General features: G+C 45.4%; 1 protein-coding gene across 1 annotated transcript in view; it reads right to left on the minus strand.

Annotated features, from left to right (window-relative positions):
- Positions 1–6,332: 6,332 nt before the first annotated feature.
- The window catches only part of BMP7 (bone morphogenetic protein 7), a 39,978-nt gene continuing 19,013 nt past the window's right edge, over positions 6,333–27,297 (minus strand). The window contains exons 3-8 of the mRNA XM_041417766.1: positions 21,280–21,472; positions 11,265–11,413; positions 9,490–9,687; positions 8,180–8,256; positions 7,419–7,529; positions 6,333–6,916 (exon numbers count right to left, since the gene is read on the minus strand). Coding sequence (XP_041273700.1) covers positions 6,767–6,916; positions 7,419–7,529; positions 8,180–8,256; positions 9,490–9,687; positions 11,265–11,413; positions 21,280–21,472 — 878 coding nt within the window. The 3' untranslated portion in view covers positions 6,333–6,766. The remainder of the gene's footprint in view (positions 6,917–7,418; positions 7,530–8,179; positions 8,257–9,489; positions 9,688–11,264; positions 11,414–21,279; positions 21,473–27,297) is intronic.

Genomic DNA, 27,297 nt, shown 5'->3' on the forward strand with positions numbered 1-27,297 from the left:
AACAACTCATGGGCTGAACTTGGAATCACTTGTGCATTTTTCTGATTTAGAATAAAAAAAAAGTCTGCCTTGGTGTTAGGGGAAAAAGATCTCCTGGTTCAAGTTGCTCCAAGCTGATGGTGGCCCAGTCTCTGAGTGTCATGTTCCTTCTCCCCAGAATCATTGGCTGGGTTTCCAGGGGAATCCTGCAAGATGGATTTCAGAACTTGGATGTACAATGGAAAAGGCAGTAGCTGCACTTTTTCTTCTTACAAAGGCCTGGTGCTAACTCTACTCACTGTCTCCTCTAAAACTTACCCCTGAGGTGTCACGAAATCCGTCTTTGGAGTAATTAATTTTGGAGTAATCAACTCCTGAAACTGCAGTTCAGCCAGGTCATTCCCTGTTAAGGAAGAACAACTCATTTCAGTGGATTTAAGAGCTGGTTTCTCACTTCAGGAGCCAAATACAGGTCAGCAGTGGCAGTAGATCATTGTGAGAAATGGATAAACAAATCGGAAGCAAAGCTCCTCACATGTCAGCTTTGGATCAGCTGATGTGTTGGTTTGTCTTCCTTTCTTTTGGGCTTAGTATGTAGCCTAAGATAGAAGCTAAAATGAGGAATTTGTTCCCATTAAGCAGCTGCCCTAATCTCTCTTTTTAAAGAGTCTGAGGTGGAAGATGTAGAGACACTGACTGCTCTGCTCTTGTCTACAGCTTGTTTTAAACACTGAGCAAAATGACTTAAATTGTTTGGACCTGAGAAATGATATCTTTGAGCTCTGACCCCTCATAACTGAATCCAGACACTCAATGTCTCTGCTTCCACATATTTTATATGAAGCACCTGACACAGCAGCAACAAATAGCATGGGAATAAATCCAGCAGCCTGCAACAGTTCTCCTTCATTAGCCAAGCCAAAGGTCACCTGGCTGGTGTCACCATCAGTGTTTGGCCACTCCTGGGGCTACTGTCCACTCTGGACCTTTGTGAAGAGATCATGCAAGGGAAGGGAAGGTGGGGAGCCAGGTCAAAAAGCCTCTGTGGTCCTTTTTGCACTCCACAGCCACAGTGACATCCCAAACCTGTAGATCTGCTCAGGAAATTGAGCACAACCCCAACGTGCTGGGCTGGAGCCCCGGGTGCTGACACACTAAAGCACACCAGATCCACTGAGCCCCTGGCATCCCCTCCTTTCTTCTTAAGAGCTTCTTAAAATAAGCCCATTAGGGCCAAGTTATCAGCAGCACAGAGCTGCTCACTCAGGAGTCACCTCAGCTCTGAGCTGGTTTTAATTACGGGCATGGGGCTGCACTGGGCACAGCCACTCACCCCAGACACAGCTGCTCCCCTCCCCAAATCACTGCTGGCTGGCCTGGGATTGGGTTTTACTGCAGACAAGCAAGGCAGTTCTTTGAGGATGAGTTTAGTTCAAGCAGTCCCGTGTAGGGCTTTAGCCTTTAGCTTTAACCATGCCTGCAAAAGCTGGTCAAGTGCAAAGTTGTCTTTCTAAGGGTTTGTGGGGCTGAGGCTGAGCCCTCTTTTTTCCCCCAGCATTCCCAGTACCTTTCACTGGGGGGAGAAAAGTGTGAAGCTGATGAATCTGTCTATGGCTTGTCCTATTTTTCTTTTAATTGCAAAGCCAAACTTAAGCTGTGTAAAGATTGTGCTCTCTTCATTTATGGAATCAATTCATACACGAGGATTGTGTTGGAGAAAACAGCAGATTTATCCCAAAGTGGTAAACCTCACAATACCAAGAAACAACTTTCCAATTTTTAAAACTAAAAAGTCTGTTCACATTGCTTGGTAAATGGACCCTTGGAAAACCAGCTAGGAAACAAATCAGTGTGTTAAACTTGCTATCCTAAACTTCTGGTCTTTCTCAGCTGCTGATTTAGGAACACAGATTCCACAGCATTAAGCAGAAAAAGGGAATAGATATTTTTATTTAAAACAGAGTAACTCAAAGTGGCCATAATAACCCATTTCTGTTGCTTTCGTGCTTGGGTAATGAGTGACTGTAGTATAAAGTGTTCCTAGTTTTTGCCTCGAGGTCTTGTCAATCATTACCTGATAAATAAAGACTTCAAACTGGTTCCTTTTAGCTTAATTGGGCAGAATTTCTCTCTGAAGGAAGGTTGGATACTGAGAATAATGTGTTTGTGGCAGCAGTGGAAGTCAGCAGGCAGAGTATCTGGATGGAAGTGTACAGAGGATGCAAACTCTGAACTCTGTGGGGATTTTTATCCAGAAGTATCTGTTCCCATTGCAGGCAGAGCTGAGGGACTGAATCCAGCAGCACAGGGAATCCTGGCCATGCCCTGAGCTGTGTTTGTGCAAGCTCTGCTGTCTCTCTCTGGTTTTAGGCTTTACAGCTGACACTTCCATAACAATCAGGAATCTTCAAATTGCATTAAGGCTTATTTAAATCATTATTTTTTATTATATGAACACTGGCAGCAACAGAGGCAGTTTCCTGCATAGGGACAAAAGGATTTTCGTACAGAGGATGTAAACTCTGAACTCAAAAGATGATTCTGTGGGGATTTTTATCCAGAAGTATCTGTTCCCATTGCAGGCAGAGCTGAGGGACTGAATCCAGCAGCACAGGGAATCCTGGCCATGCCCTGAGCTGTGTTTGTGCAAGCTCTGCTGTCTCTCTCTGGTTTTAGGCTTTACAGCTGACACTTCCATAACAATCAGGAATCTTCAAATTGCATTAAGGCTTATTTAAATCATTATTTTTTATTATATGAACACTGGCAGCAACAGAGGCAGTTTCCTGCATAGGAACAAAAGGATTTTTTTTGTCAGTACTGGAACAGATCTGAAACAGCTCAATTAAGCAAACATAACATCCTCAAAGTTTGGCCTGAAAGGAAGCTAAAATAACTGTTCTATAAAATGTTTTAAATGTGCTTTAAAATGTCATTACTCAGATAAATCTAGCTGTTTGGAAGCTCGTTCACCAGGGTTTTATGGCCCTGCCAGTTTATGGCAGTGGATGTATTCATGTCAAGAATTCCTCTTCCAGAACAGTAGATGAGGAGACAAAGCCACAGGAGTGCTGCAGACCAAGGGGAGGCTGCAACCAGCTTGGGAATGGAGTTTTGGCTCCTAGGCTGGGAAAGCTGCTCCAAAGCACATCCAGCAAGTTGTGTGGATTTGTGGCAGAACTGGAAACCAGCAGATATTTCATGGCTGGGCGTGTTGAACCCATGGTAAAGCTGCAGTTGGCTGCAGGACTGGCCCTGCAAAGCAAAAATATTTATTTTATTCTTTCTGCCCTTTGCTGGCACCACCCCTGCCTTACACCTAAATGAAGAGAACTGGGACCATAATGAGAAATACCAGAGGATCCTCCTTCTAAATTTAGTCCAGGCCTGCAGAAGCTGAGTAGGTCTCAGGTCTTTCCACTGATGTTTTCCTGAACTCTCAGAGCAGTGCACAAAGCAAATTTACTTAAGAATTTGTAATTGCTCATGGAAGATGGCAGATTAACTCCCAAATGCTGATGATTTAATCCTTTGGCCTAGCAAAATATATCTATGTAAGCCGGCACAACTCTGCTCACAGTTCAAAGAAAACAAGAACCCCAAAATTGCTGTTGTGCCCTGAAGATATAATGCTCAGTTAATAGAGGGATTTAGACCATTATTTTTTTTTAGCTGCCTCCATACCAATGCAGTGTGGTATCCACAGTAGGAAACCTCATGCCAGCAGCATCTCTCAAATATGCTAAAACAATCTAAATTAGAAAATGTCAGCTTCTTGGCTGATGTTTCTTTGGAGTTTCTTTCTTCCTTTCTTGTGCCTCTATAATTTTATTGGGATGACTAAATCTCTGAACTATGTTAGCAGTAAACAGAACTAATTTACCCCCTGCTTCTTTGAAACAGCTGCTGACAGCTGCACTGTAATTCAATCATGGATCTTTGCAGCACAGACTGCAAAACACATCCATATTTTTGCTATTCTTCCCTCCCTGTTGTATTTGGACCGAAGGAGCTGCCCCAAATAATGACATGTGGCAGTTTTGCCAGTACATAGAGACTGAGCTGCATGAAAACAGAGGCTCGAGATGAAACATTGTCCAGCCAAAAAGGTTCTCTGAATAAAAGGAGAATAACCACACAGATACACAATGTCGTCGGGATATCTTTTGTAAAGTTGCAATGATTTATTTTACTAGTTTGTACAAAAAGGCTTCTGACAACTGCTCTATGAAAAGAACCAGAAATGTGTATGCATTTTTGCCAACTGTTAATAAATATCTTCTTAAATAAGGAAACAAATGTGTTTAGGAACCCAGAATCATTTTTCCTGCATGTGATTGAAAAGGAATTCAGAGATGGAAATAAATAATTCTTCTTCCGTTTGTGACAACTATTTACACAAAAATGTACAAACAGTGAAGCTGATGTTGAGCCTAGCAACAGAAATCCTGTTATTATGCTTAAAAACAACAACAAAAAACCAAAACAGAAACAATCCCCACATAATATTTAATATATGAGTCCTATACAGCAAGACACCGTGGTCCAAGTTAAAAACGCAATACACCAACGCAGTGACCACCAACACTGAAACACCCGCAAGAGAAAACTAATCCTTGGCTACTAAATAGGGGAAGTTCAGACATGATTAGCTTTTAACTTTCTAGGCAGCACCTTCACCTCCTTTAGGAGGTTTACAGAAGCACTGGTGGGTATATGTATGCAGTGTCAAAAGATGCTTCCTCTCTGTGTGATTTCAGTTCCTCACTCTAACCAGGGATGCACTGAGGGCAGCTTTGCCTGGTTGTGGTGGATGGTGCTGTCTGCAGGCTCCATGAGAGGTGGATTTTTGGCTTCAGCGGTTGTCCTGCCGTGTGGCTGTGTTTGCCCAAAGTCTCCCCGTGGGGAGGTTTGCTGCAGTCCTGCCTGTGGCGTGTGCCTGCTGCAGCCAGGCTGCTCCTGCAGATGTTGGAGAGGTCTAGGGGGATGCCAGGCACATCTAGCAATGTGACAGCTGCTCAGCAAGGCCCCCATCCAAAACCTACCACTGTCATGGATGGGCTTCCCCTTTCCCATCAGCCTAATCCTGCTACTGAGAGAACTGCTGGGAAAACACCAATTGACTGAAATGAGATGAGAATTAGGCCATCAGAAACAAGTTTCCAATTTATTTCATAGACAGTAGGGGTTTTTTTCTTCCTTTGCTTATTCTTTTTAAAGTGAGGCATCTGGTCTGGATTTGATCTGTGACTTAAAGGGAGAAGAGCAGCGAGTGAAGTCCAGAATTTCATTTATCTTCTTTCTCTAACTCTCCTCTAAGGCAAGACATGGAGCCAAGTCCCTACTGTGGCTGCATGGCCCCATCTGCTCATTGAGCAGAGACCCATCTCCAGGAATTTATGATATCCTGGACCCATCTGTTGGAGGTTTAGCTTTCTGAAGTTTGGAGATTTAGAGCTGGGTGTGCTGGACATGGTGTTTTATTGGGCATTATTTTCTTTTTATCTCCCTGGTGAAATTTATACCAATCCTACTTCGGTGCGTGCCAAAGCAGGGGATTGGTTTGTGATTGGTTGCTGCAACTCTGTATTCTTCTTTGCAACAACTTTAATTGAGCCTTAATTACTTAAGTGTGATGTTTGTGTAACCTGTGACTTTAAAAGAAAGAAAAGGAAAACCCTGGAGGGGACATTTTCTTGCTTCTGGTTCCAGCTTCTTGGTGGCCCTTGAAGGGGATTGTTGTGGGTTTTTTGAGGTGAAGCCAAGAGAGCAGGGGGTTCATCAGAAGCACTGGCCCCAGGAAGGAAGGTTCCCAGTCTGTGTGGGGCTGGGTGTACATCCCAACTCACAGCACCTTCTGACTTGAGTCTCCATGTTCTTGGAAAAGGGCTGGAACTTGTTCCCTCAGGGAAGTCAGTGGACATTTTCCACACAGCAGCAGGATCTTTAGTTACAGCTTTACAGTAACTGCTTAGGACACCCTAGCTAAACGTCAGGTTTAATCCCTCTTTCTCAGCATTTTGCTGCTTTCCTGTTTCAAGTTCATAGCAAATTGAAACACCTTCTGGCTGCTAGAGGAAATTTCCTTCCTTGTTGACAGAAAAAAGTACACCCCAAAATTCTCACTCTGTGAAGCACTTTTCTTCAGCTCTTTTGCTTGCCAATTGATTTTTTTTTTTCTTAGCCTAATCTGTCCTTTGAATTTGTGTCAATCCACATCCAGCTTTTGCTACTGTAGTTTAAAACTGGAAGTTGCATGTAATTCATCCTTGGTTTTGCTTATGAAATTGAAGCAGAGGGATGGAAGCAATAATTCTCTAACAAAATACCTGTTCACTCCAGGTATATTTTGTTCACTTATTTTATTGCAAACCGTGTTACAGGAACTACACACACTTATTAGTCACAGCACAGTCTCACCTTGGATAGATTATTACTGTTTTACTCACAATCAACACTGGTGAGTTTGCAATCTCCAGAAAGACTCATTTGCAAAAGTATGTACTGTAGGAGCCAATTTTGAAAGCAGATTTGGTTTTAAATGGTTTCTCTGGCTTGTTTCAGTTTACAAGCTCATTGTCTGTAATAAACTAAAACAAAATGTGTTCAAATGCCTCTTTAGATCCAGAAACTGTTCCATTGTCTGAACTTTCAGAGGCCTGGTCCTAAAATGGTTTGGGACTTTTTTAAACCCATGGCTGGAGCATCAACTTTTCCCCCAACCCCACACAGCCACACAAACCCACTCTTTACAAATAACTCCTCTCTCTTTCTCTGTCCTACAGATCTAGTGGCAGCCACATGCTCGTACCACCATGTTCCTGTATTTTTTTAAGATAACATTGGAGCTGTCATCAAAATAGAGCACTGAGATGGCGTTGAGTTGTGTAGGAGCACAGCAGGGTTTCGGCACAGTCTCTGGGTTTATAAAGTGAACCTGGGGAATGAGAATAGAGGAATGTTAAGATTTACTTCTCCCTTCTCCTCCTCCCATAGTCTTCTTTCCTGGGCAACCTTCTGCCTGTCCCATACCCTCACTCAGCTGAGTTGTGTAACTTTGGGATCCACTGATTCTCAGCCTGACCCCAAATCCACTTTTGGTGGCAGCACCGAGTGGATCCTTACAGAGTTTCCCCAAGAGATGCTGACAGTGGGTCTTGTCTTGCTCCTCCCTTCCCATGCAGTGGGACTAAACCCCCACTGCAATGTCTGTCACAGGGCCATTTCAAACCAGAGAGAGCCTGCCACTGCCTGCAGCAAAGACAGGGTCATTTCTGGCCAGGTACTAATTCAGGCCAGACATGGGGCCAGGTGCTGCAGGCTCCTTGAGAGCTAAGGCAGCTCCTCCTTCCCCTGTCAGCTCAGGGACCCACTGTGTATCAATTTATTTCTGAGTAGCACCTGTCAGATGTGAGCCCGTGCTAGGAGATAGCACCTACCAGTGTCTGTACAATGGCATGGTTGGTAGCATTCATGTAGGAATTCAGGGGGAAAGCACATTCTCCTTCACAGTAATAGGCAGCGTAGCCCTCCGGAGCGATGATCCAGTCCTTGATCAAATTGGAGCCATTAGATTGTGGAGAAGGACAGAAATGCAGAGAAACAAAAAGCCAACCAGCACATAAATGTAAACATTCATACCTCCATGCACAGTTAGAGTGGCCTGCAAAATAAAAATCTGGCCCCCTGGCCTTTCTAAAGCTCTCTTACAGGCCTCTAAAGTGCCTGCTCTTCCTGCAGGGACACACCCCACACTGCAGATGTGCCCACAGAGCAGCTGAACATCTGGTTCAGTTGTTTATCCATTCAGCAGCGTCCTGGCTGTCCACGAGGATCACTTCACCCAGCAACACAATGCAGACACAAGCTTTCAGAAAGGAAAATTGCTTTAACCAGGTCTAGAAAAACCAGGTAGGTGAAAATGGAGAGCCATTTGTGCCTTCAGCACTGCCAGAGGATCTGCAGGGCCACAGTCCCTCAAAAGGACCTGACTGTGTTGAGCTTCCAGCCAGCCTCACACTAAATATTTGTATACCCAACTTAGCAGAAGCATTTAAGCACGCTAAAGGCTGTAAACAATATTTTTTCCCCCTTCAGGATTTAAAACAAAAAACCTGTTAGTGGCTGGATCTCACTGCTGCAGCTGATAAATGATGGCAAAAGGCACCCCAGCCCCAGCCTGGCCACCCCCAGCCCTTACCTGCCACCCCAGGTCCCTGAAGCTGACGTAGAGCTCGTGTTTCTTGCAGGCCTGTCGCTGGTCACTGCTGCTGTTCTCTGTGAGGGGACAATGGTGGCCATGAGGCTGGGCAGCCCCAGCTCCCTCAGCGGGGAGTGAGGCATTGCTGCTCATCTGGTGCACTTACAGCTGGTTTTTTAGCTGTTTTAGTCATTTTCTAGTGGCTGGGTTCAACATATATGAAATGCATTTCTGGCTTTTTAGTGCAAAGCCAATAAAGGCCTGGGAAAGTAGGTTTTTTATCTTTATTTTTTTCCCCTGGACTTCCTCTGACTTCCTAATAGCAACACACAGCTCACTCTATTGCCTATACATAAAAGGAGAATCGGTGCAGTTTTAAAGTTTTGTCCATCCTGGACCTCTAGCCTGAGCTGAAGGCCCAAGCAGAAAGAATGGCTCAGGAAGAATTTCATCACAGAAAGGGTGGTCAGGCACTGGAAGGAGCTGCCAGGAATGCACTGGAGTCCCCATCTCTGGAGGTGCTCAAGGGACGTGGCCCTCACTGCTCTGGGCTGGTTAACAAGGTGGGAGTTGGTCAAAGGTTGGACTTGATGATCTTGGAGGCCTTTTCCAACCTTAATGATTCTATAAAAATATGATTGGAATCTCTATTTTCCTTTTCCTTTTGCTCCTCACAACCTCTCCTTCCACTCAGTGAGGCACTCCCAGAAGCAGCTGGAATTTGCTGCTGCCTCAGCAGAGCCAGCCCTGAGCTGTGGCTCCTGCTGGGATCCTCATCAAGGGCCCATTCCTCTGAGCTATCACATAATTAAGCCACATTTCTATTTCAAATGCCTGATGGAGTTTTCTTCCAAATTAGGAAGCACAGTTCCCCCCAGAATAGCCGTGGTTTTCCTGAGAATGAATGGGTTTTCCTCTTCTGTGCAAGAATTTTGGGACTACTATGCTTTTTAGGGGCTGAACTTAAAATCATTAGCCCTGAAAATGAACAGCATTGGGATTTAAATACACTGATCACTTATCACTGATTACTGATTGTTTTAACATAATTATCTTCCATTTCAAAATGAGAATTTATTTCATATGGGAGAAACGGAGTTTTTCTGGTTAGGTGCTTGGGGTATTTTCTAAAATTTGAATTAAGAAATCCCTCAGTCCAACACGGCTTCAAACAAACATTCTTTCCCCTGCCACTTTTGGAACAACCCTAACCCCACACCGTTCAAACCAGGGGTGGACCAAAACAAATAAAAACCATTCCCAGCATCATCCCAGAGCCAGAAACGTGGCCCCAGCCAGCAGTGCTGTACCTGCAATGTTGGAGACCCGGAATGCCTCCTGGTTCTTTGGTGTTTTGGATCGGTTCTGGCTCCTCTGCTTGCCCCCCGTGGAGCGGATGCTGCGCAGGTGCACCTCGGTGGCCTTGAAGAAGGCCACGGTGAAGGGCTGCTTGTTCTGGGGGCCGTGCCTCCCGATCAGCCCCGCCAGCTTGGGGTTGATGCTTTGTCCTGCAAGCACGGCACACCGGTGAGAAGGCCTGCAGCAGCTTTGGCAGCAGCCAGGACAGCACAGGGCAGAGCTGCTGCCTGCTCAGGGCGCTCCTGGGAATGCCATCCGCCCTCCAAAGAGCTGGGCTTAATGGGCAAAGCTGCTTCTGGCAAGAGCAGCTCAGCACAGCTAGCTTCATTTTATATCTGTGTGTGAAAGTTGCATTAATTTCTCCTACATATAATTGTTTTTCCCCAAATCCGCTTAGCATGAGCTTTTCCTGCATTCTTTAGAGGGGTTTCTTCAAGTTCACCAACCTATAATTTGAAGTGATCCTATAAAAGGAACCATAAAACTCAGCCCATAGGAACACTAAATTCCCACTGGAAGGTTATTAACTTAAAATAAAAATGCCTTGCATGAAATGCTGACAGAGTTCCAGATACACCTCAGCTGAGAGAAACAAATGTTTAGAGGCATTTTGCTTATTGCTGCATCTTGCCACCACTATACCTGATAACTTTGTACAAAACTCTGATTATCATCCATGATAATCATCATGATTTCATCATCATCCTTCATCTTGGGTTCTAAAATAATTTGATTTTTAGTAAAAGACAATTAGTAGGTTTCTCTGTAGAATTCAATCAATTATTTATAAAAAGGGCAAGGAGAGGGTGGCAGTGGGAAATTTAATGTTTCTCCTTGTTGCTGTCAAAGGATGTCTGGATGCTGCTGTGCAATGCAGAGCTGATATCCAGGATTATTCTGTCCCAAGATACTGAGTGCTGCTGCTAAATCCAAGTTATGGTTGTGTGATCCTTTTGCTAAGGCCAGGGCTGTGCCTTGTCATCCACAAATGAAGCATGTCAAAGGATAGCTGACACTGTTCTGTAGAAGCCCTGCAAGGCTACCTGGCCAGGGAGAGTGGGAGAAGGACTCTCAGTTCATTTATTTTGTATGATTCTTTAAAAATAGACTGTATTTGCTTAATGATTACAGATCATGCAACAGCAGATACAGAGGAAGGTTGGGGGTTGATATATTTTGGTATTTGACTTCACTTAAAGCCTTGAGGATTGCCCAGGCATAAAGTGTTGCATCAAAATCCTGCTGTGTTTACATCATATGATATTCAGTGCTTCCCCTGGCTGGGAATCATGAAACAGAGTCCCTGATTTCTGCTGGGGTGTGACACTCACCATCAATGCCTTCCACGGAGAGCTGCAGGCCAGCTGTGCCTTGTCAGCCACAAATGAAGCAGCCAAAGGACAGCTGACACTGTCCTGGAGAAGTCCTGCAAGGCTACCCAGCCAGGGAGAGTGGCAGAAGGACTCTCAGTTCATTTATTTTGTATGATTCTTTAAAAATAGACTGTATTTGCTTAATGATTACAGATCATGCAACAGCAGATACAGAGGAAGGTTGGGGGTTGATATATTTTGGTATTTGACTTCACTTAAAGCCTTGAGGATTGCCCAGGCATAAAGTGTTGCATCAAAATCCTGCTGTGTTTACATCATATGATATTCAGTGCTTCCCCTGGCTGGGAATCATGAAACAGAGTCCCTGATTTCTGCTGGGGTGTGACACTCACCATCAATGCCTTCCACGGAGAGCTGCAGGCCAAGGTTGTGCTGGGGATTCACCACCCAGTGGTTACTGGTCGCGGTTATGTCGAACACCAGCCACCCTTCCTCTGCAGCCCAGATCGTCCTGGAGTCCAGCAGGAACAAATCTGAATCCCTGAAATGAAAAGCAGAATTCTCAGTTAGCCAGGATTTCCACTGGAGTCTCCACAAACATCCTTTAGGCAGAGCTGGGCTGGTCTGTATTCCCCTCCGATCACCCTCAGGTGAAACTCCTCTTTTCTCTCCTCTTCCTCTTCCTCTCCTCAAGGATGGGTTGAAGCAGAGCTGAGCTGGTTTGGGGTTACTTTGCTGTCAACCTTGAGCTCCTGATGCAACTTCAAAAAAACACTTGCCAGGCCCAGATCTGCAGAATTACTGTTTGCACATGCAAATCCCATAATTGGGCAGACAGTGCTGCTCATTAGCCTTTCCACGCACAATTTCCTGACTTTTATGCATAACTGTAGTGTTGGTGCAAGCCAGCTGGAACACTGGTGTGCATACATTAACATATGTAATAGGTTTTTTTAAAAATTTGCTCATCTGAGGTTACAGATCACTGATTGAGGCAATAACCCTCTGCACAGTCACAGCTCTGCAGTGCTATGGGTCACAACCTTTTTCCAATTCATTGCTTTGGTGTTTTTTTTAAAGGCTACTGTTGGGTTACTCTAGCTGAAGAAATAATATCAGAAAATTGAAAAGGTCCTAAATAGAGAGATTCTGTTCTTTTGAAAAAGGTGACATTATTTCAGATTTACAAGACATTTCTTGGCAAGTTTCTGAGAAACTGAAATTTGAGAAAATACAGGTTCTGTAAAAGAAGGAGTCTTATCAGAACAAAAAGATCAAACTCAAATTAAAAAAAAAAATTGATGCTGTTGCAGTTGTTTTATAAAAAAAATACTTTAAAAGAAGAACAAAGACACGTGGTGGAAGTGTCTAGACAAGTCCTGTAAGAGCTGCTTTTGTACCTACAGTGAACAAACATGATAACTTGTTCAAGAGTAATTATATCCTTTTGAATGAAGAGCTATCCTTGAAAAACCCTTTAATCACATGCTCAAAGCTTTAAAAGGCCTTATGAATTTGGTCACTATAGATTTGTCAGTGCACATATGTATATTCAGCTTGGTTTACACAGTGCCTCTTGTTTGCATGAAACATGAATTTATCAGCAATGAATCTGAGGAGAGCTGTTGGCATAAAGGCTTTTGACTCACAGCTTTTAGTGATTCTTTCCCCTTTGACATACCAAGAAATTAGAAGCTTTTGTCCCACACAGAACAGGAATGGAGGGGTTTTTGCAATGTTTTTACTATTCATCTTTCCTTTCAACCTCAATGGGGCAGAGTGTGTAAGAGATGGTGCTTTCCTCTGTGAGCTAAGGGGTGTCACCACCCACCTCTGACTGTGCTGGCTTACATGGAATTAAATTTCTGAAATGAGTTCCTGCAGAGCTCAGGCTGTGCAGGGAAAGGATTCTGTGTTTCCTCCCCAAAGCAGGACAGATTTGGGTACCCCATTTGGGTACCCCATACGCCGCCAGTGATGCTGGGGGTACAATTAGAACTTGCTTTTAAGCAAAGCTCTGATTTGTGGAAGCCCTGCAGAGCTGGACTTGCTGCAACACCTCCTTGCCAAGGCAGAGGGGATCCTGTGGGAGTGTTCCAGTGGATGTTTGGGAGCCAAAGGGGGTGGCTCAGGAAGGGCTGTGGTGCAGCAATGCCGAGGCTCTAGGTAGGTGCTGGGAGCTCAGTCAGCTTTGCTCCCAGGAAATCTGAAGTTAAACAGGATGGATAATCCCTGTCACATTAGTTACAGCAGTGCAAGAAGCTTGAACTCCAACCAGGGGACAAATCTCCTGGGGTTTCATCCCCACCCAGGAGCAGTGGCCCCGTTCCCACAGCACAGGACACCTCCCACCCTTCCCTGTTTACAGCACACTGAACCAAACACATCCCAGAGGGGCCAGGGATGAGGGAGTTGCATGGATTGGCCCGTTCCAGTGGCTGAGGCCAAGTTTCCAGGAGAAAAGGGTGTTTTATTCACATAGTCCATTATTTAAGCATGGCCCCTGACTGGAACTCATGATTCACACAAGGTTTAGTTAACAGGGACTTGGCTTGCTTGGTTTTCTCCCCTTGTAGTTTGCAGGTTGCGATCAGTAGCAATCATGATAATCTTTTTTTTTTTTGGTTTTAGCTACTGCTCAACTGCAGTATTATTACTCAGAAAAAACAGCCTTTAAGCTTCCCATGCTGACATGATGCAATCAGGGTAAGCAGACTACAAGAGGCATCAAGTACCAGGGTGAGTCAGTCTGGGAAATTGTATAATGCGTTTGTTTTCCTGTAGTTACAGCAATGTGCAAACAATAGGCCTGGAGGGGAAGCCCGAAGTGAGAGAGATCAAAGAGACCCACTGAAGGGAAATGTCCTTCCCACACACACTTGGAACATTTGGACCCCAAAAAAGCCCAGTGTCAGATGCCCTTTGGAGGAGTTCAAGCACTCCTGGGTTAGTGCTTTCTGCCCTGGCCCACCAGCAGTGGCCAGGGGTGGGATGCAGAACATCACTGGTGTTGCAGGCTCCTGAGATGTGGCTCCTGTTCAGATGAAAAGAAACCTCTCATTCCTTTCAAAAAGAAAACCTCCTTTAAGTGGAATGTCCTGCTCTCCAAAGACAGGCAAACAGCATTAAATCACCAGCTAATAGGCAGCCAGCCCTCGAGATATCCTTGTTGGACAAGACACAGTAAACACAGCAAAGAAATGTTGTTCTGCTACAACTTAAACATCATTTATTCTGAGGGCTCCCATCTAATGACTTGTCACAGAAGGTAGTGCTGGTTAAGTCTAACTGATGTGGCTGCTTTGGGTTTTAGCTGAGAGATGAAGACCTGAGCCCAAAGAGAAAAGCTTTCTAGTGCACATCTCACTCCTGTACCTCACCTTCCAACTGTGTACTCACAGAGCACGTTCCTGGAGCAATGTGGGTGATGGCTCTGCAGCAAGGAGGCAAAAAACCCCTTTGGTTCCTTGGCCCTGCATTCAGTTCCTTCATTTTAGAATTTCAGTGCATGCAAGAAACTGTACCATGCCTTTTTCCAGAGCAAGAGATAGGAAAGGCACATGATCCTCCTTTTACAGGAAAATTAAGCTGGGACATGGAAATGTTAATGTCTAGATTAGAGTTACATAAATTACAAAGTCTGGATCCAGACCACAAGTATGTTCTGTTGAGACCACATCAAAATGGCTCAGCGTTCAAAGAACTGACATCAGCGGGAGTGTCAGAGCTTTTAGCAATGATAAAATTTGGGGCTTTCTGCTCGCTTGTCTCAAGCATCAGGCTCTCAGTGGAGCCTGAGATGAAGACAGGAGGTTGGCATTTGCCTGCTGATGCCTTTGGTAGTGTCTCACACTGGATGCCAGACAGGAGAGTCACCTCCTGTTAGAAAGCACTCCCAAAAATTTGTCTACAGGTCATGTAAGTGCTGTGTGGTCTGTGAAACTTCCTGAGTGAACTTGTTTTCTGGGCTCAGGGGTGAGTAACAAGCACTGCAGCGTGAGGGTGGCTGGGCAGGATGCATGTGAGATCGTGTCTGGGAAGCAGCTGGAGCTATGGAGGTAGAAGGGCTGACCTGCCAAAGGGCTGATGGTGGTGAGGAAAGGGATCACAAATATTTAGTGAAGAGAAAAGGGCTGGAAGAAGTGAGGATTGTGGGGGTGAGTGCAGAAATAAGAGAAAAAAAAGTACAGATAAGGCAGGGAAGGTGTAGGATAAAGGGAATTGTTGCAACATGACAATTCTAAAATAAGAGAAAGAATTAACAACCATGAAGCTTCGTGAAAATGTGATGTATGGTTTCTTTGATTTTTGCTGGGGTGCTTTTTCAGTCCCAGGGATGCAGTTTGGTTTGAAGCCATAAACACTAGAAATATACCCAAAAATGAGAAGTGCTGCATCTGCCCCAATCACTTGCCTTGGTGAGCTGTGGCACGAGGAGAACATGGATGAAAACATGAGAGACAAAAATTCTGCATTGGCAAGGGATCAGGAGATAAAACTCTGCATTTATAGACTATAATGCTGTAAGGTCTACACTATTTTAGGACAGTCCTCCTGCCAAACAGTCCCTGCTTTTATGTCTGTTTTCTTCACTCACTGTCCCCATCCCGCTCGTCAGCCCTGTTATTTCAAGCTGCTGGTTGACAAGTGGTAGTAAACACTAATGAGCACTTCCAAGTGGGACAAAAATAAATGGGAAAAAGGACAGGCAGCAGCAGTGGAGGTGACTCTTGGCAATTTCCATTGCACTGTAAGGCAAGGTGATTTCTGTGACCAGCCAGCACTCTGTGTTGGGAGCAGCCCAGGCTCCTGCTGCCCCTGCCTGCATCAGGGACAGGGAATCCCTCACCCAAAGATAACACCCCTGGCAGCTGGGCTGCCCTGATCCCTCCCTCTGCCTGCAGGAATTCCAATATCAGTGCTTTAAACAGTAACCATACAGAGACACCTTGCAACAGCCTTTGGATGGCTTTACAAAGGTGGGTTAACCCTCCTGCTTCTGTTTTAAAGTAGGAAACACCTGAGGCATGGATATGTTGAATTCTTATTGATTCAGCATGTAAAGCACAGTGTCTAAGGCAGGAGCACAATCCTCTCCTCTCAACTCACATTCTAACCCTAGAGGGGCTGTTTGGGTCACAGGCACAGGGCAAGTTTTCCAGCAGGCAGCCCAAGGACAGAGCTGGCAAGGAGGAAGGGGGTTATTCACGTCCAGGTTTGAGCAGGTGGAGGGAGGAGGAGGCAAAAAGGGCATCCTGGCAGGGTGAGAGGAGATGTGGGGTTAGAAGACATCTGTTTGGATTAAAAACCTGCCGTATCCAGATTCCAGTTTGCTTGGTGTCATTGCTTAAAGTCAGCTGCAGCTGTCCAAAGACAAACTTAGGAAAATATTTTTCAGACTTTCCTACTTTAAGAGGGCCCCAGGATCTCCCTGGGCCTCTCCCTGGCACGTTTGCAACACCCTCTGTACACAGACCTGATGCAGCCCTCCTCCCACACCTTCCCTTCCCTGTGCCTGCTATCCCTTGCTTATCCTTCCCTCTCCCTCCCCTCTGATAAAAGTTCTCCCCACTGATAAAAGCTCTCCCCATGCCCCCAGGCAGGAGCCACCAGCCAAACACAGCCCGGGGGGCTCTGCCAGGTGAAGGGATGTCCACAGCAGGAATTCAGTTTGCTAGAGGTGATTTCCAAGGATTGGCCTGAAAACTAGCTGTACTGGTAGTGAAACAGATCTGTGTAAATTCTGCTGAATCTAGGGGAAAATTAAATTAACTTTAAAATTGCAGCAGATCCTTAATTCTGCTTTGTGTGCTTCTAGTAGCTGTGTTGCCTTTCTTAGATAGTGTAGGAGAAGGTAAGATCTAGATCTCAAAGGCTGATTAAAAGTGGCAATGGCAGTTTGTTACTGAGATGCAACAAGTCTCCTAAACCTGAAGCCTGTTGTAAAAACAGTGCTGGGAGAAATGAGGTTATACACACATCTCTGACACTTTCTGTACAGCTGTTTCTGCTCAGCATTGAAGGGCTGTTGATCAGGGCATCACTGACCCAAGGACCCACTGGGGTATGCAAAATGCCTCCTGCAGCTCCTCAAGTGCCTGTGAAGAATTGTGCCTTGGTAAGTTCAAGATTTGTCAAAGGTTTTGCAGGCTGCAGTGGCTTTTAGGAATGGTCTGAAGGAGAAAACCAGATACAGCTCTGTTCTTGGAGAGCTGCAGGACCTCTGTGCTCAAGTTCTCTTGCTGCTTGCTGAGAGATAAGTGTAGTTATTGACTGAGTTGCAGATAAGTCACCAAAAAATTATAATTAAAGTTATTGTCTGTATTTGTAGATACTGTCATGGTGCTGGGGCACATCATTAAATCCAACTGTGCTGTGCTACACCATCTCAGAACGATCACACTGGTACTTAAAAAAGCCCCAAAAAGAAGGCACATCTGCTTTATGGGTTGGGTGGGCCTAAGGCTTTCTTAGGCACTTGAATTACATGTTTCAACCCACAACATGGAAGCAGACTCCAGTGAATGGCAGAAAGGGGTCTGGAGAGGGGCTCAGGTTTGATCTGCTGCAGCAGTGGTGTAGTTTGAAGCTCAAGCTAAAGCGTTCCAGCTGCAAGTCAAACCCAGGAATGCATCCTGCAGGATCTGATTTTTCTGTAGGGCTGGTAACATGAGCATTCAAATCACTGCCTTTGAAGCCCGTGAAATCCATAATGGCCACAAAGTGGACATGTAACAACTACATTTCAATTACCAAAGGCTGGTCAAGTACCTGGTTTTATTCTCTCCAGTAACAAAACTCCCATCGACTTCAAAGGGGTTGGGATTCACTCTGCAGTGCAAGAGCTGGGTCCAATGAAATAGGAGATGTAACTCTGGGATGAGGTATTTCAGCTTCAAAAGGTGCAGAGAGAAAAGCAGGATCGAGCTCTGAGCTTTAGTGCTGCTCTACAGTTTGCATTTTTTCTGCAGCTCCAGGTTAATAAACTGAGGGGGATGCCCTGGCTGAGCACTGGGATCTGCTTTGCTCTCCCTCCTTTTCCAGGGGGAGCAGAATTGAGCCACCTTCAGCTCCCACTGAGGAGGGTTTGTCAGCACAAACCTGGACTGGATGTCCTGCTGCTCTCACCCTGCTCAAGTCAGGCACTGCTTTGTAGAACACCTTCCCAGGCTTTTAGGAGAGTGAGCCACAAAGTCCAAAAAGAAGTTGGACATGAGTCACTGGACTTTGAGCTATGCACTTGAAAGCTTTGAGGCATGTTATACCAATTAAAACATCATCAGTGTTTGTGATGTTTGGGACATTTTTGTTCATGAATGTACTTGCTTGCCTAAAGTGAATAACTGATGCTGTGTGCCTAAAGAATGCTGTGCACGCCTTTTTATGGAGGAGATGTTGCCAGTTTGAAGAGCTTGCCTTGCAAGGAAAGATTTGGAAATTCAGAAAGAATATTTGATCATTAGCCTGATTTCCTACAAACACCTGTAATAATATCTTCAGTCTGACAGAGATGTAATTTCTGGCAGTCTAAAGTCAAGTGACATCTCATCTGCTGCAAAGGAAGGGCTGGGCCCTCCTTTTTGCTGCCAGGGTTGTTAGGTTGAGCAGGTGGATGGGGGAGAGGTTCTACCCTGCAAACACTTGAGCTGTTGAGGGGCAGGATTTCAGGAATGGTCTGCTGGGGGGTGCAGCTGTTGCTCTGGAAACACCTAAGCCTGTATTTTTCACTGACAATGAAGTGCACACAAGAGATGTTGCTGGTTAGATACCTCCGACCTGTCTGAACTCGTGAAGTCATTAACTGCTCATACCTCTGCTTTATGTGAGCTGAGGGCACCATCACACCCTCCAAACTGGAGGCTCTTGTGTGGTTTCACTAAAAATCCTGCCTCCAGCACATCTCACAGAGGAAAATCTCTCCAGTCCCCCTCAGCCTGAGCCTTCCAGCTCGCCCTGTGCTGAGTGTGGCTCCGGGAGCTGTCCTGCTCTCTGCTGTGTGTGAGAGGATGCTGAGCTGCCCCCGGCAGCCTGGCAGGAGCTGCCGTGCCTCGGGCACTGCACAGCCTGGAGAATTTCAGGTTCAGGTCTCAAAAGGCAATTCCAGCAGTGCTTCTGTGTCAGGAGAGCCCTGGGAGAAGGAAACCCGAAGGCAGCAGAGGTTTCCCTGCCTGCGTGGGGGGGAGGGTTTGGCTTTGTTTTGCTCTTGTTGCTAACAACGTCAGATGGGGCTGACTTTCCAGCAGCTCAGGATGAGACAAACAGCCAAGGAAGCATCAAAGTCAATGGGTGTTTTTTGATCAACACTGGAGAGAGTTTGTTTTCTTTCTCCACTTGCCCAATGACACACTGACTTGGATGACTGGGCTGTGACAGAGCCGGGTGGAAAATGTCAGTGGAAAAATGCAGAAAAAGAGCAAATATTTTTACAAATGGTAGTGACAATATTTTTACCTTTGGTCAATCCAAACCAACAGGAATATTTTTTTCAGGACAAGCTGTTCAAAACTCGCCATTGCCTGTGCCAAAATGTATGCAAAAGGGGAATATGCATGAACAGTCATTAAAAATAGTGTTGCTGTGATGAATATGATGCAGTAAAATTGCCTCTAGTCTAGTGACTGGAACATCTGTATAATTAGCAGGATTCCTCACCTCTTGCAGACAGTGGTTGATGTACATGCCCACCCTTTGCATACATTATTTTTTTCCTTTAGGAATAGGAATTAGTGGAGGAGACAGTTTGCAGAAGCATTTGCTGCTCCACTCACAACTCTCCCCAGCAGTACCTTCCCATCCTCTCTAAACAAAGCTGTAACAACATTTTGGATGCACCACTGTAAAACTAAGATATCAGATCTGGTTCTGACTCTGTCAGTAAGATCCCAAATGGGCACCTCACTCATCAGGACCTGAGGAGGAACTTCCCTGGCATCTGATGAGGAAGGTCATTCACTCCAGAGCAGGCTCCTGGCAGTTCCCCAGTGCCCTGGCACACAGGTTGGTGCCTCCTCCTCTGCCAGCACATCTACAGTTTCTGCTCTTCCCAAGACTGGAAAGTCATCCCTGCAGGCTGGTACCTAAATAAACCACTGGAGAAATGCAGCACAGGGAGGCTGCTGCCTCTGGAATGGCCTAAGAGGGAATGAAATGAAATGCTTAGGGTAAGCGGGACATCTGATGGGTCCTGTGCACACCTCTGGCTTGTTGCCTTCTCCTTTTAGGAAGACCTGGTTAAAATGCACAGTTGGAATTACCACTGTTTGATAAGAATAGATTCATTTTAGCACAGTTCCCAAACACTGCAAATGATTGCATAATTAGAAATGCCAGGTGAACCATGAGTTTTAAGCTATAAAATCAGAATTTCAGATGTAGAAGAAAACACGCCAGTGGTTAAATATTTTTACCATCCAGCAAAGCCAGCAGAAATTCTCACCATTAAAAAAAAGTTGACAAGGTTTCCTGACATATTTCAATTTTTTCTGCATTTTTATTAGCTCTTATAAAACTATAAAGCCAGAGTCCTGATTATACTTTTTTTTCTTACCCTTTTGGACTTTCCACTTTTTAAATCCCTAGTGTTTCTCTTTTCATAAACCTAAACTAGAACTGTAGTATTATTAGCCCATATTTAGTAGTCCTAAAGAATAACTTCTGACTTGAACGTGATTGTAAATTCTTTTCACATAAAAAAATGCAATCTCACTTTTGGTAGGATTTGTATGTGAAAGAAATATGTGCAAATGAAACTAAGTGCCTTTGATAAGTGGTTTGGGATTGCTGATTAATTGGAACTAAAACCAGATGAGAAAATTGAACATATGTTCTTATTCAAGTTCCCTGGAGGATTTGTCAGGGAGCTTGGCATACATTAATAATTGCTTGGAAGGGATTTAATAGCTCATCTTGTAGTTTTGCACATGCAAAACAATCAGTCAATATAAAAAGCATGGTGTCATCTGTCTTTGTTAATTAGGGAGCTCAAATGCCTTTGATAATAAGGGCTAGTAATTAAGCTGCAATTCCAAAGGAAGCATTTGGGTTTGCCACCTCAGGATCCATCAGAGGCAGGAGGAAGGGGGGAGTACTTCCAGAAATCTTGAAATATTCCTGGTTTATGATACTTTTTCTGCACTAGCACATGGCCAGGCTACTGAGTGCTCCCAGAGGCCAGAGCAGGAGTGCTGAGGATGCTCCCTGGGCCACGGGGAGGCTCCCAGGGCACCTGTGCCCATGTCACAACACACAGGAGCTGCTGCAGCAGCATCGCTGGCATCCCCTGCACGCCCCAGTGCCAAACGCAGCCGCTCGTGCTGGTGGCACCAAGACCTCTGGGAGCACTGGCTGTAACTCCCTGTGGGAACAGGGAGTTGTGCCCCCAGCAGGGTCTCCCTGTGGGTCCCTCACCTTCCCGGGTGCTCCTGCAGGACCTGGTAGACGCTGATCTGGAAGGTTTCGTTGTCGAAGCGCTCGCGGATGTAATCCTTGTAAATGCGGAACTCAGCCGCCGTCACCGCCTCCCCCTCCGGGATCCGCGAGAGATCAAACCTGAACTCTCGGTAGTGGCAGCGCTGGTGGTGAAACTCTCTGTCATGCTCCACTGAAACAGAAAACAGCCCATTAGGCACCTGCTTTGTTCCCCTTCCCCTCGCCATCAAACACGCTCAAGAGCTGCCACAACAGAAAAGGGCGGGAATATCTGATGGCAGCATCTCAGGGGCTGCTCAGATCACTACAGCACAGAGGAAATACCTGCCTCTATCTGGGCTATTATGGGCATACGTGTGTTTATCAGGCTCCCTTTGGAGCAGTTTTACAGTTGGCTGGCACAGGGGGCCATTGTGTTTTAATTATTTTTGGCAGCTTTGTGCTTGACAAGCGACTCTGGACATTTGCCACCGATAACGACCGAGCTGCTGTGGGAAGGAGCTGAGACAAACAGATGGGGCTTTTCAGGAGTGCTGGTTCTTGGCCTGGCTCTGCTCCTGACAATCACACACACACATACCCACACACTACAGACACAAATTCCAGCCCTTGAGGCTTTTCATGCCAGTGACCCACATTTGGTGCCAGCTGAACTCATCACACACTCATGGCTCGGCTCTGTAGGGTCAAATCTTTCGTTTTAAAGGATCTTTAGTGATCAGGGCTGTGAAGAAACTGTCCAAAGTGAGGACTTCCTTCCACCTCCCAGCCCTGCCTGTGAAATAACAAGTGCCAGATCCTCCCAGGTTGGTGCTGGGATGTGTGACATCCCACGGGGTGACAGGCCTGCCTGTCTCCTGATGGACATCCGGTGGTCCCGTGTCACCCTGCTCGTGGGACGGAAGCAGGGGTCAGTGTTGGGAGCAAACAAAGACTTCAAGCCTGTCCTCCAGCAAGGGGGAGGAGAGGTGTCAGTGCCCCAGCCCAACACATGAGGCAAGGCACCCTTCTTGGAACAAATTCCAAATTAAACAGACAAGTCAGACAAAGGAAAAGGGGGAAATGGAGGTATAAGGGGCTGAACTGACTGCCTGAGGTCACAACGCATGACATTTTAAGAGCTGAGGTTTGAACCAGGGACTTCCTATATGTCCCAGTCCTGTCGTCTGTCCACTTGACCCCTCTGCAGCTTGACTGCACAATTCAAGTAGTTAGCTCTGAGATTTCCTTGGCGAAGAATGTGTGTCTTTCTACAGGCCTGATTTTCTTCTGGCAGCAGCAAATCCATTGTGTAAATCCATTGACTTAAAGGGAATTACTCCTGAAAAAGAGGAGTTTCAACCCTGGGTCTGGAAAATGCTGTTTAAATTTACAGCTCTGCATGGTACGAACACAGAGCAGCCCTGGCCAGGGTGTCCCCATGGCAGGGACAGAGCGTGGGGAGGCTCTGGAAGCAGGGCTGTGTCCAAGCACGGAGCAGGTTCAGTGCTGCTTTGCTGGCTGAGGCTCAGCTGCTGGCCATGGACTCTTCCTCCTCTCTCACATCCCTTCTGTGAGGAGTCCAGTTTGCCACTGTGTGATTGCTGCTCAGGGAAATGCTTCAGAGCTCTTACTCATGGCTGGGATTCATCCTAGAGGAGTATTTTAGGTATGAAACCTCTAAGCTTTCCAAGACAAAGGTGGTTAAGTTTAGCGAATGGTTTTATGTGTTGAGCAGTCTCTGTTGCACCTCTACTAAAACATCTCAGGGGCAACATTTAGTGTCTCATACCCTGATGTGGAGGAATATTGTGGATATTCACCAGTGTTTGTGAAAGACTTGGCAGGCTACAACTACCCTGGACATGCTAGCAACACTATTAGACAAGCCTCAATCCCTTTCCTCCAAAGTACTCCTAACAGAATAAGATATAAAGAGCATAATTTCAGTTTTAAAGGAATTTATCTGCAACTAAATTAAAATGGAATGAAAAATACTTTAATATGGAATCCCTCCTTTAACCACAAATGTAGAAGAATGAGTATAATGCTGTGTGGGTTTAGTTGCAGCTGTTAGCAGTAGGATGTACAAACATGATTTGCTTCCAAAGACATGGGAAGGCTGAATTTCCAGAGGAAGGTGGGTGCAGTTTTTCAGTACGTGTGTGATGACAACTACATCAACCAACACTGGCCTTTAGCTGCACTTTATACACAAGGTCTGACAACAAGCACATGAAGATGAAACTTTTTGGGGTGCTGCTAAAGTTCACAGCAATTCCCACTGCTGAGCCCTAGGAAAAATGTGTCATGTTAGTATGAAAAATTAACAGCCAGGGTCATAAAATAAAGAGCCCCAAAGTTTGAACTTTCCCATGCTTTGCAGATGTTTGGGTATAGGGTTTTGGCCTGAGCCATCTTTAGTGTTAAAGCAAACATTCCTGTGGCTATAGTCATTAAGATCATGAAAATATGTGGATATGTAACTGAAGAAAGAATCCCAAGAAACCCTTCAACTCAGTGTTTATTGTTTTTCCCCTTTTTCTTTGCACTCTGGACCTATCTGCTGACCCAGAAGTAACAAATCCTTTCAGAACTAATTTATGAGAAACACTGACCCTGAATCAACATCTGTTAGATGACTGCAGTAAATCTTATTACATAATTAAACACCAAAATCTATGTTAAAATTACGTTAAGGGTCTGACTCGAACTCATAAAAGCAAGACTCTTCATTATGAAGGCTGAAATCCTATCCCTAAGTCATGCTGCTGTGTGTTGGTGCTTGGGAACATGTGGTACAGTGTATCTGATCAAGCACTTTTCACAGACCCCTGTAATACTTTAGGCACAACAGCACGGGGTAAGCAGGGGAGCATTCAAGGAGCCTGAGTTTCCTGGGTTTGATGGGTGTTAGACCTTTGACAATGCTGCAACTGGGTCGTTTCCAGTTAATTACCTGAGGAGCTGGAAGGGGGAGAGTGGGGGAAGAGCTTAAAAAAAGGCAAGGGGGAATAGTGGTATTTTAAGTGTTCACTGAAACAAGATTCAAGAGAATTGCTGCAGCTCTTCAGATGTGACTGTGGTTCCTCCATTGGATTTATAAAATCCATGATCCCTATTGACACAATGACCATAAGAACCTTTTGGTCATCCTTGAAGGACTTAATCTCAGCTGTTTGTTCATCCTTAATGTTAAATTAATGTTAAATGCTCCCTTAAAACACATCAAGCATTTTGAATGTTTGCTGGATATGCTTTACAGCCCTTCTGCCCACAGAACTCCAACTCATCTTTGTCCTAGGCTCATAGTTCTCACAAATCTGCTACCCAAAGTCTTTGGTGAATGGTTTTAGCCCAGATGCTAATTTCAAACATTGGAAATTCCAGCTCACAATTTAAATGCCTTGGCAAGGCAGCTGCTTGGAGAGGAAGCCAAAGCTCTGGATGTGCAATCAAAGGTTGTAAAATAGGAAAAGGAAGAACACCCTTGAAAAATAATTCTGCTAGAAACAGACTGTGTGCCTTGACTGTGGGAAAACAGGGCATTTCCTCTCCTTAAACAACAATCCAAAGTCACTCACAGGTGATGCCTGTGTAAACATGAGCCTCTCCTCATTCTCAGAAGCAGTATTGCATTTTGGAGGCACAACCATTGCAGACAAATTCTAGCTTAATTTGGCCTTATTTAACAGAGGGCTTAATCTGGCTTAACTAAGAAGGCCTAATTTAACACAGGGCTCAAAAATTGCTGGTGTAAAATAACCCTTGGCATGGTGAGAGTGGCAGTTAATTGGAGCTATGGTGGGTGAGGATCATCAGGCACTCCCTCTGGCATAGTCCTTGGGAAAGGTGGCGATGACGGCAGCTGGGAGCTGTGGGATGGAGGAGGCCATCAGATGCATGAGAAAATAAGCAAGACACCAAAAATCATGGGGGAACAATCAAGGAGATGCAGCCAAAACAAGGAATATCTCGGGGGCTGGTGGTTATCAGTAGCTTGGCCACACCTGTCACAAATATGCAAGTCAGATCAGCACCTTTGAACGTCTGGCCTTGCCTATCTGAGCAGCATCTGAGTGCTGCTCTATCTGACAGAGAGGGCTCCCAGCTCTCTGAAGTCCTTTGTCTCTCCAAGCCTCTGTTGTGGCCTGATGGTGATGCAACAGGGGGCAGGACACAGTTGTGCAACTGACAGGGATGGTTAAAAGCAAACAGGATGGGTACATGTGCTCAGGTGTGAAGCAGCCAGGTATCAGATCCAAAAATATGGGAAAGCTGGAGATAAAATGTCAACAAATACTGGGTGCTTGTTCTGGCGTGTGCTGAAGATACAGAACTTGAAAACATTAGCAGACAGGGATGAAACTGTGTGGCTGGTGATATTTACAACTTGCAGCAATGCAGTCAAAGCCAGTACCAAAAGAATAATGCTGGACTGAAAAGCTTGAGGTCCTTATTTAACAGCCCAGGTACCCAAACTTCCAAAGCAAATGACACATCAGCATAAAGCTGGAAACCCCAATTGATCCCATGTTTGGTCATTTTCACAGCAAAGTATGTTGAGGTTAGAAATAAACTAACTCAAACTCTTTGCAGCTCCTTTGTAAATCTCTGCTGGCCAGTGCAAAGCCACCCTGAGCTAATTCTGCAAGTCCTGGCTGGACCTTTGGGTTGGTGTCAGGGGTTGCTGGTGGACAGGCCTGGCTCGTGACACAAGGATTATGGTGGGGCACAGCCTGCAGGGTTTTTATTTCTCCCCACACATCCCAGCTCAGCCCTGGGATTCAGCACAGCAGCACCATGCCAGCCACCAGCCGCAGGTGTTGAGCAAAGGACTGGTGAATCACAGCAAGACTCTTTTCCAAGAGTGACTGTGTTAAAAATAATTATTATTGAAGCATTAAAGAGCTTATCTAAATGCCAGGAAGGTCAATAGAAATCTTTTCACTAATTTCAATGGATTTCACGGGAGGCCAATCTCCCTGCTTAGGTATTTTCACTCTCTTGTTTTCTGAAGATGCAAAAAACTGCTTTGCAGAAAGAAACTCAGCATCAGACGAATAGACTCTGTTCTCAGGTTGCCAAACTGGGAAAGCTTTGGTAATTCCACACCTCTTCCTCCCTGGCACATTTGGGTGATGCACTTAGAATATACTTTGAATATAATAAACAAGTAAAAATTAAATTTTCTTGTAAACGCTTTTACCTGATAATATGTTAATTGTTTTTATAAGGCACTTTGAGAGCAGTTGTCTCATTTATTGTAGTGCTTACAACAATTAGAGCTACTTGTTTCTCATTTACAATGGAAAAAGGCACCAGAAGGAATGTGCAGTAGGGTGTCTGTAACTTCTTCACTCCCAAAAAAGGCCAGAAGGGATTTGTAAAGGACTTTAATCTCAAATAGATTAAAGGTCCTGAATTCCTGAGACTGAAAGATAAGTCAAAGGAAAATAGATTCCAAAAGACAACACCCCCTTGCCTCAGCCTCTCAGCCAGGCTGCTGCTGAGCCATCAGCAGTCGCCTCAGAAACCCCTCAGAGATTTGGATGCCAAAAAAAAGTCTGCCACGCTCTGGCATTAAGGTCAGGCAGGTTTTCAGAGCCACCTGCATGGTGAGTTTAGAGGGTAGGAGAGTCTTTATCTGCTTTCTCTCCAGCAGCTGCAGAGCTACAGAAAATGGGCCCTGTTCCTTCAGAGGTGGCCGAGGGCCGCCTGGGTTGTCCTGAGATCCAGCAGAGTCTTATTTGAATTCTCCAAGAAAATTTACCTTTCCTTCCCTCTGTCACCACCCCCTGAGACCGAAGCCAAAGCCTCAGAAGCTCTGTGGCATCATTTCAGTGCAGAGACTGCCAGAAACCAGCTGCCCTGGGACCCGCTCCACCTGGGCCCCACCAGCCCTTCCTCAAAGGGAAGCTCCACTCCCACCTCCTGCCTCACCCTCCTGTCTCCCTTGGGAAGTGTATTCAACTGGAAACAAATTTCCCCTTTCCCAGATGACCTTTTTGGGTGGAT

The sequence above is a fragment of the Onychostruthus taczanowskii genome, unplaced genomic scaffold (genome assembly GCF_017590055.1).
Source record: "Onychostruthus taczanowskii isolate IOZ18803 unplaced genomic scaffold, ASM1759005v1 scaffold57, whole genome shotgun sequence".
In the NCBI taxonomy this organism is placed as follows: Eukaryota; Metazoa; Chordata; class Aves; order Passeriformes; family Passeridae; genus Onychostruthus; species Onychostruthus taczanowskii.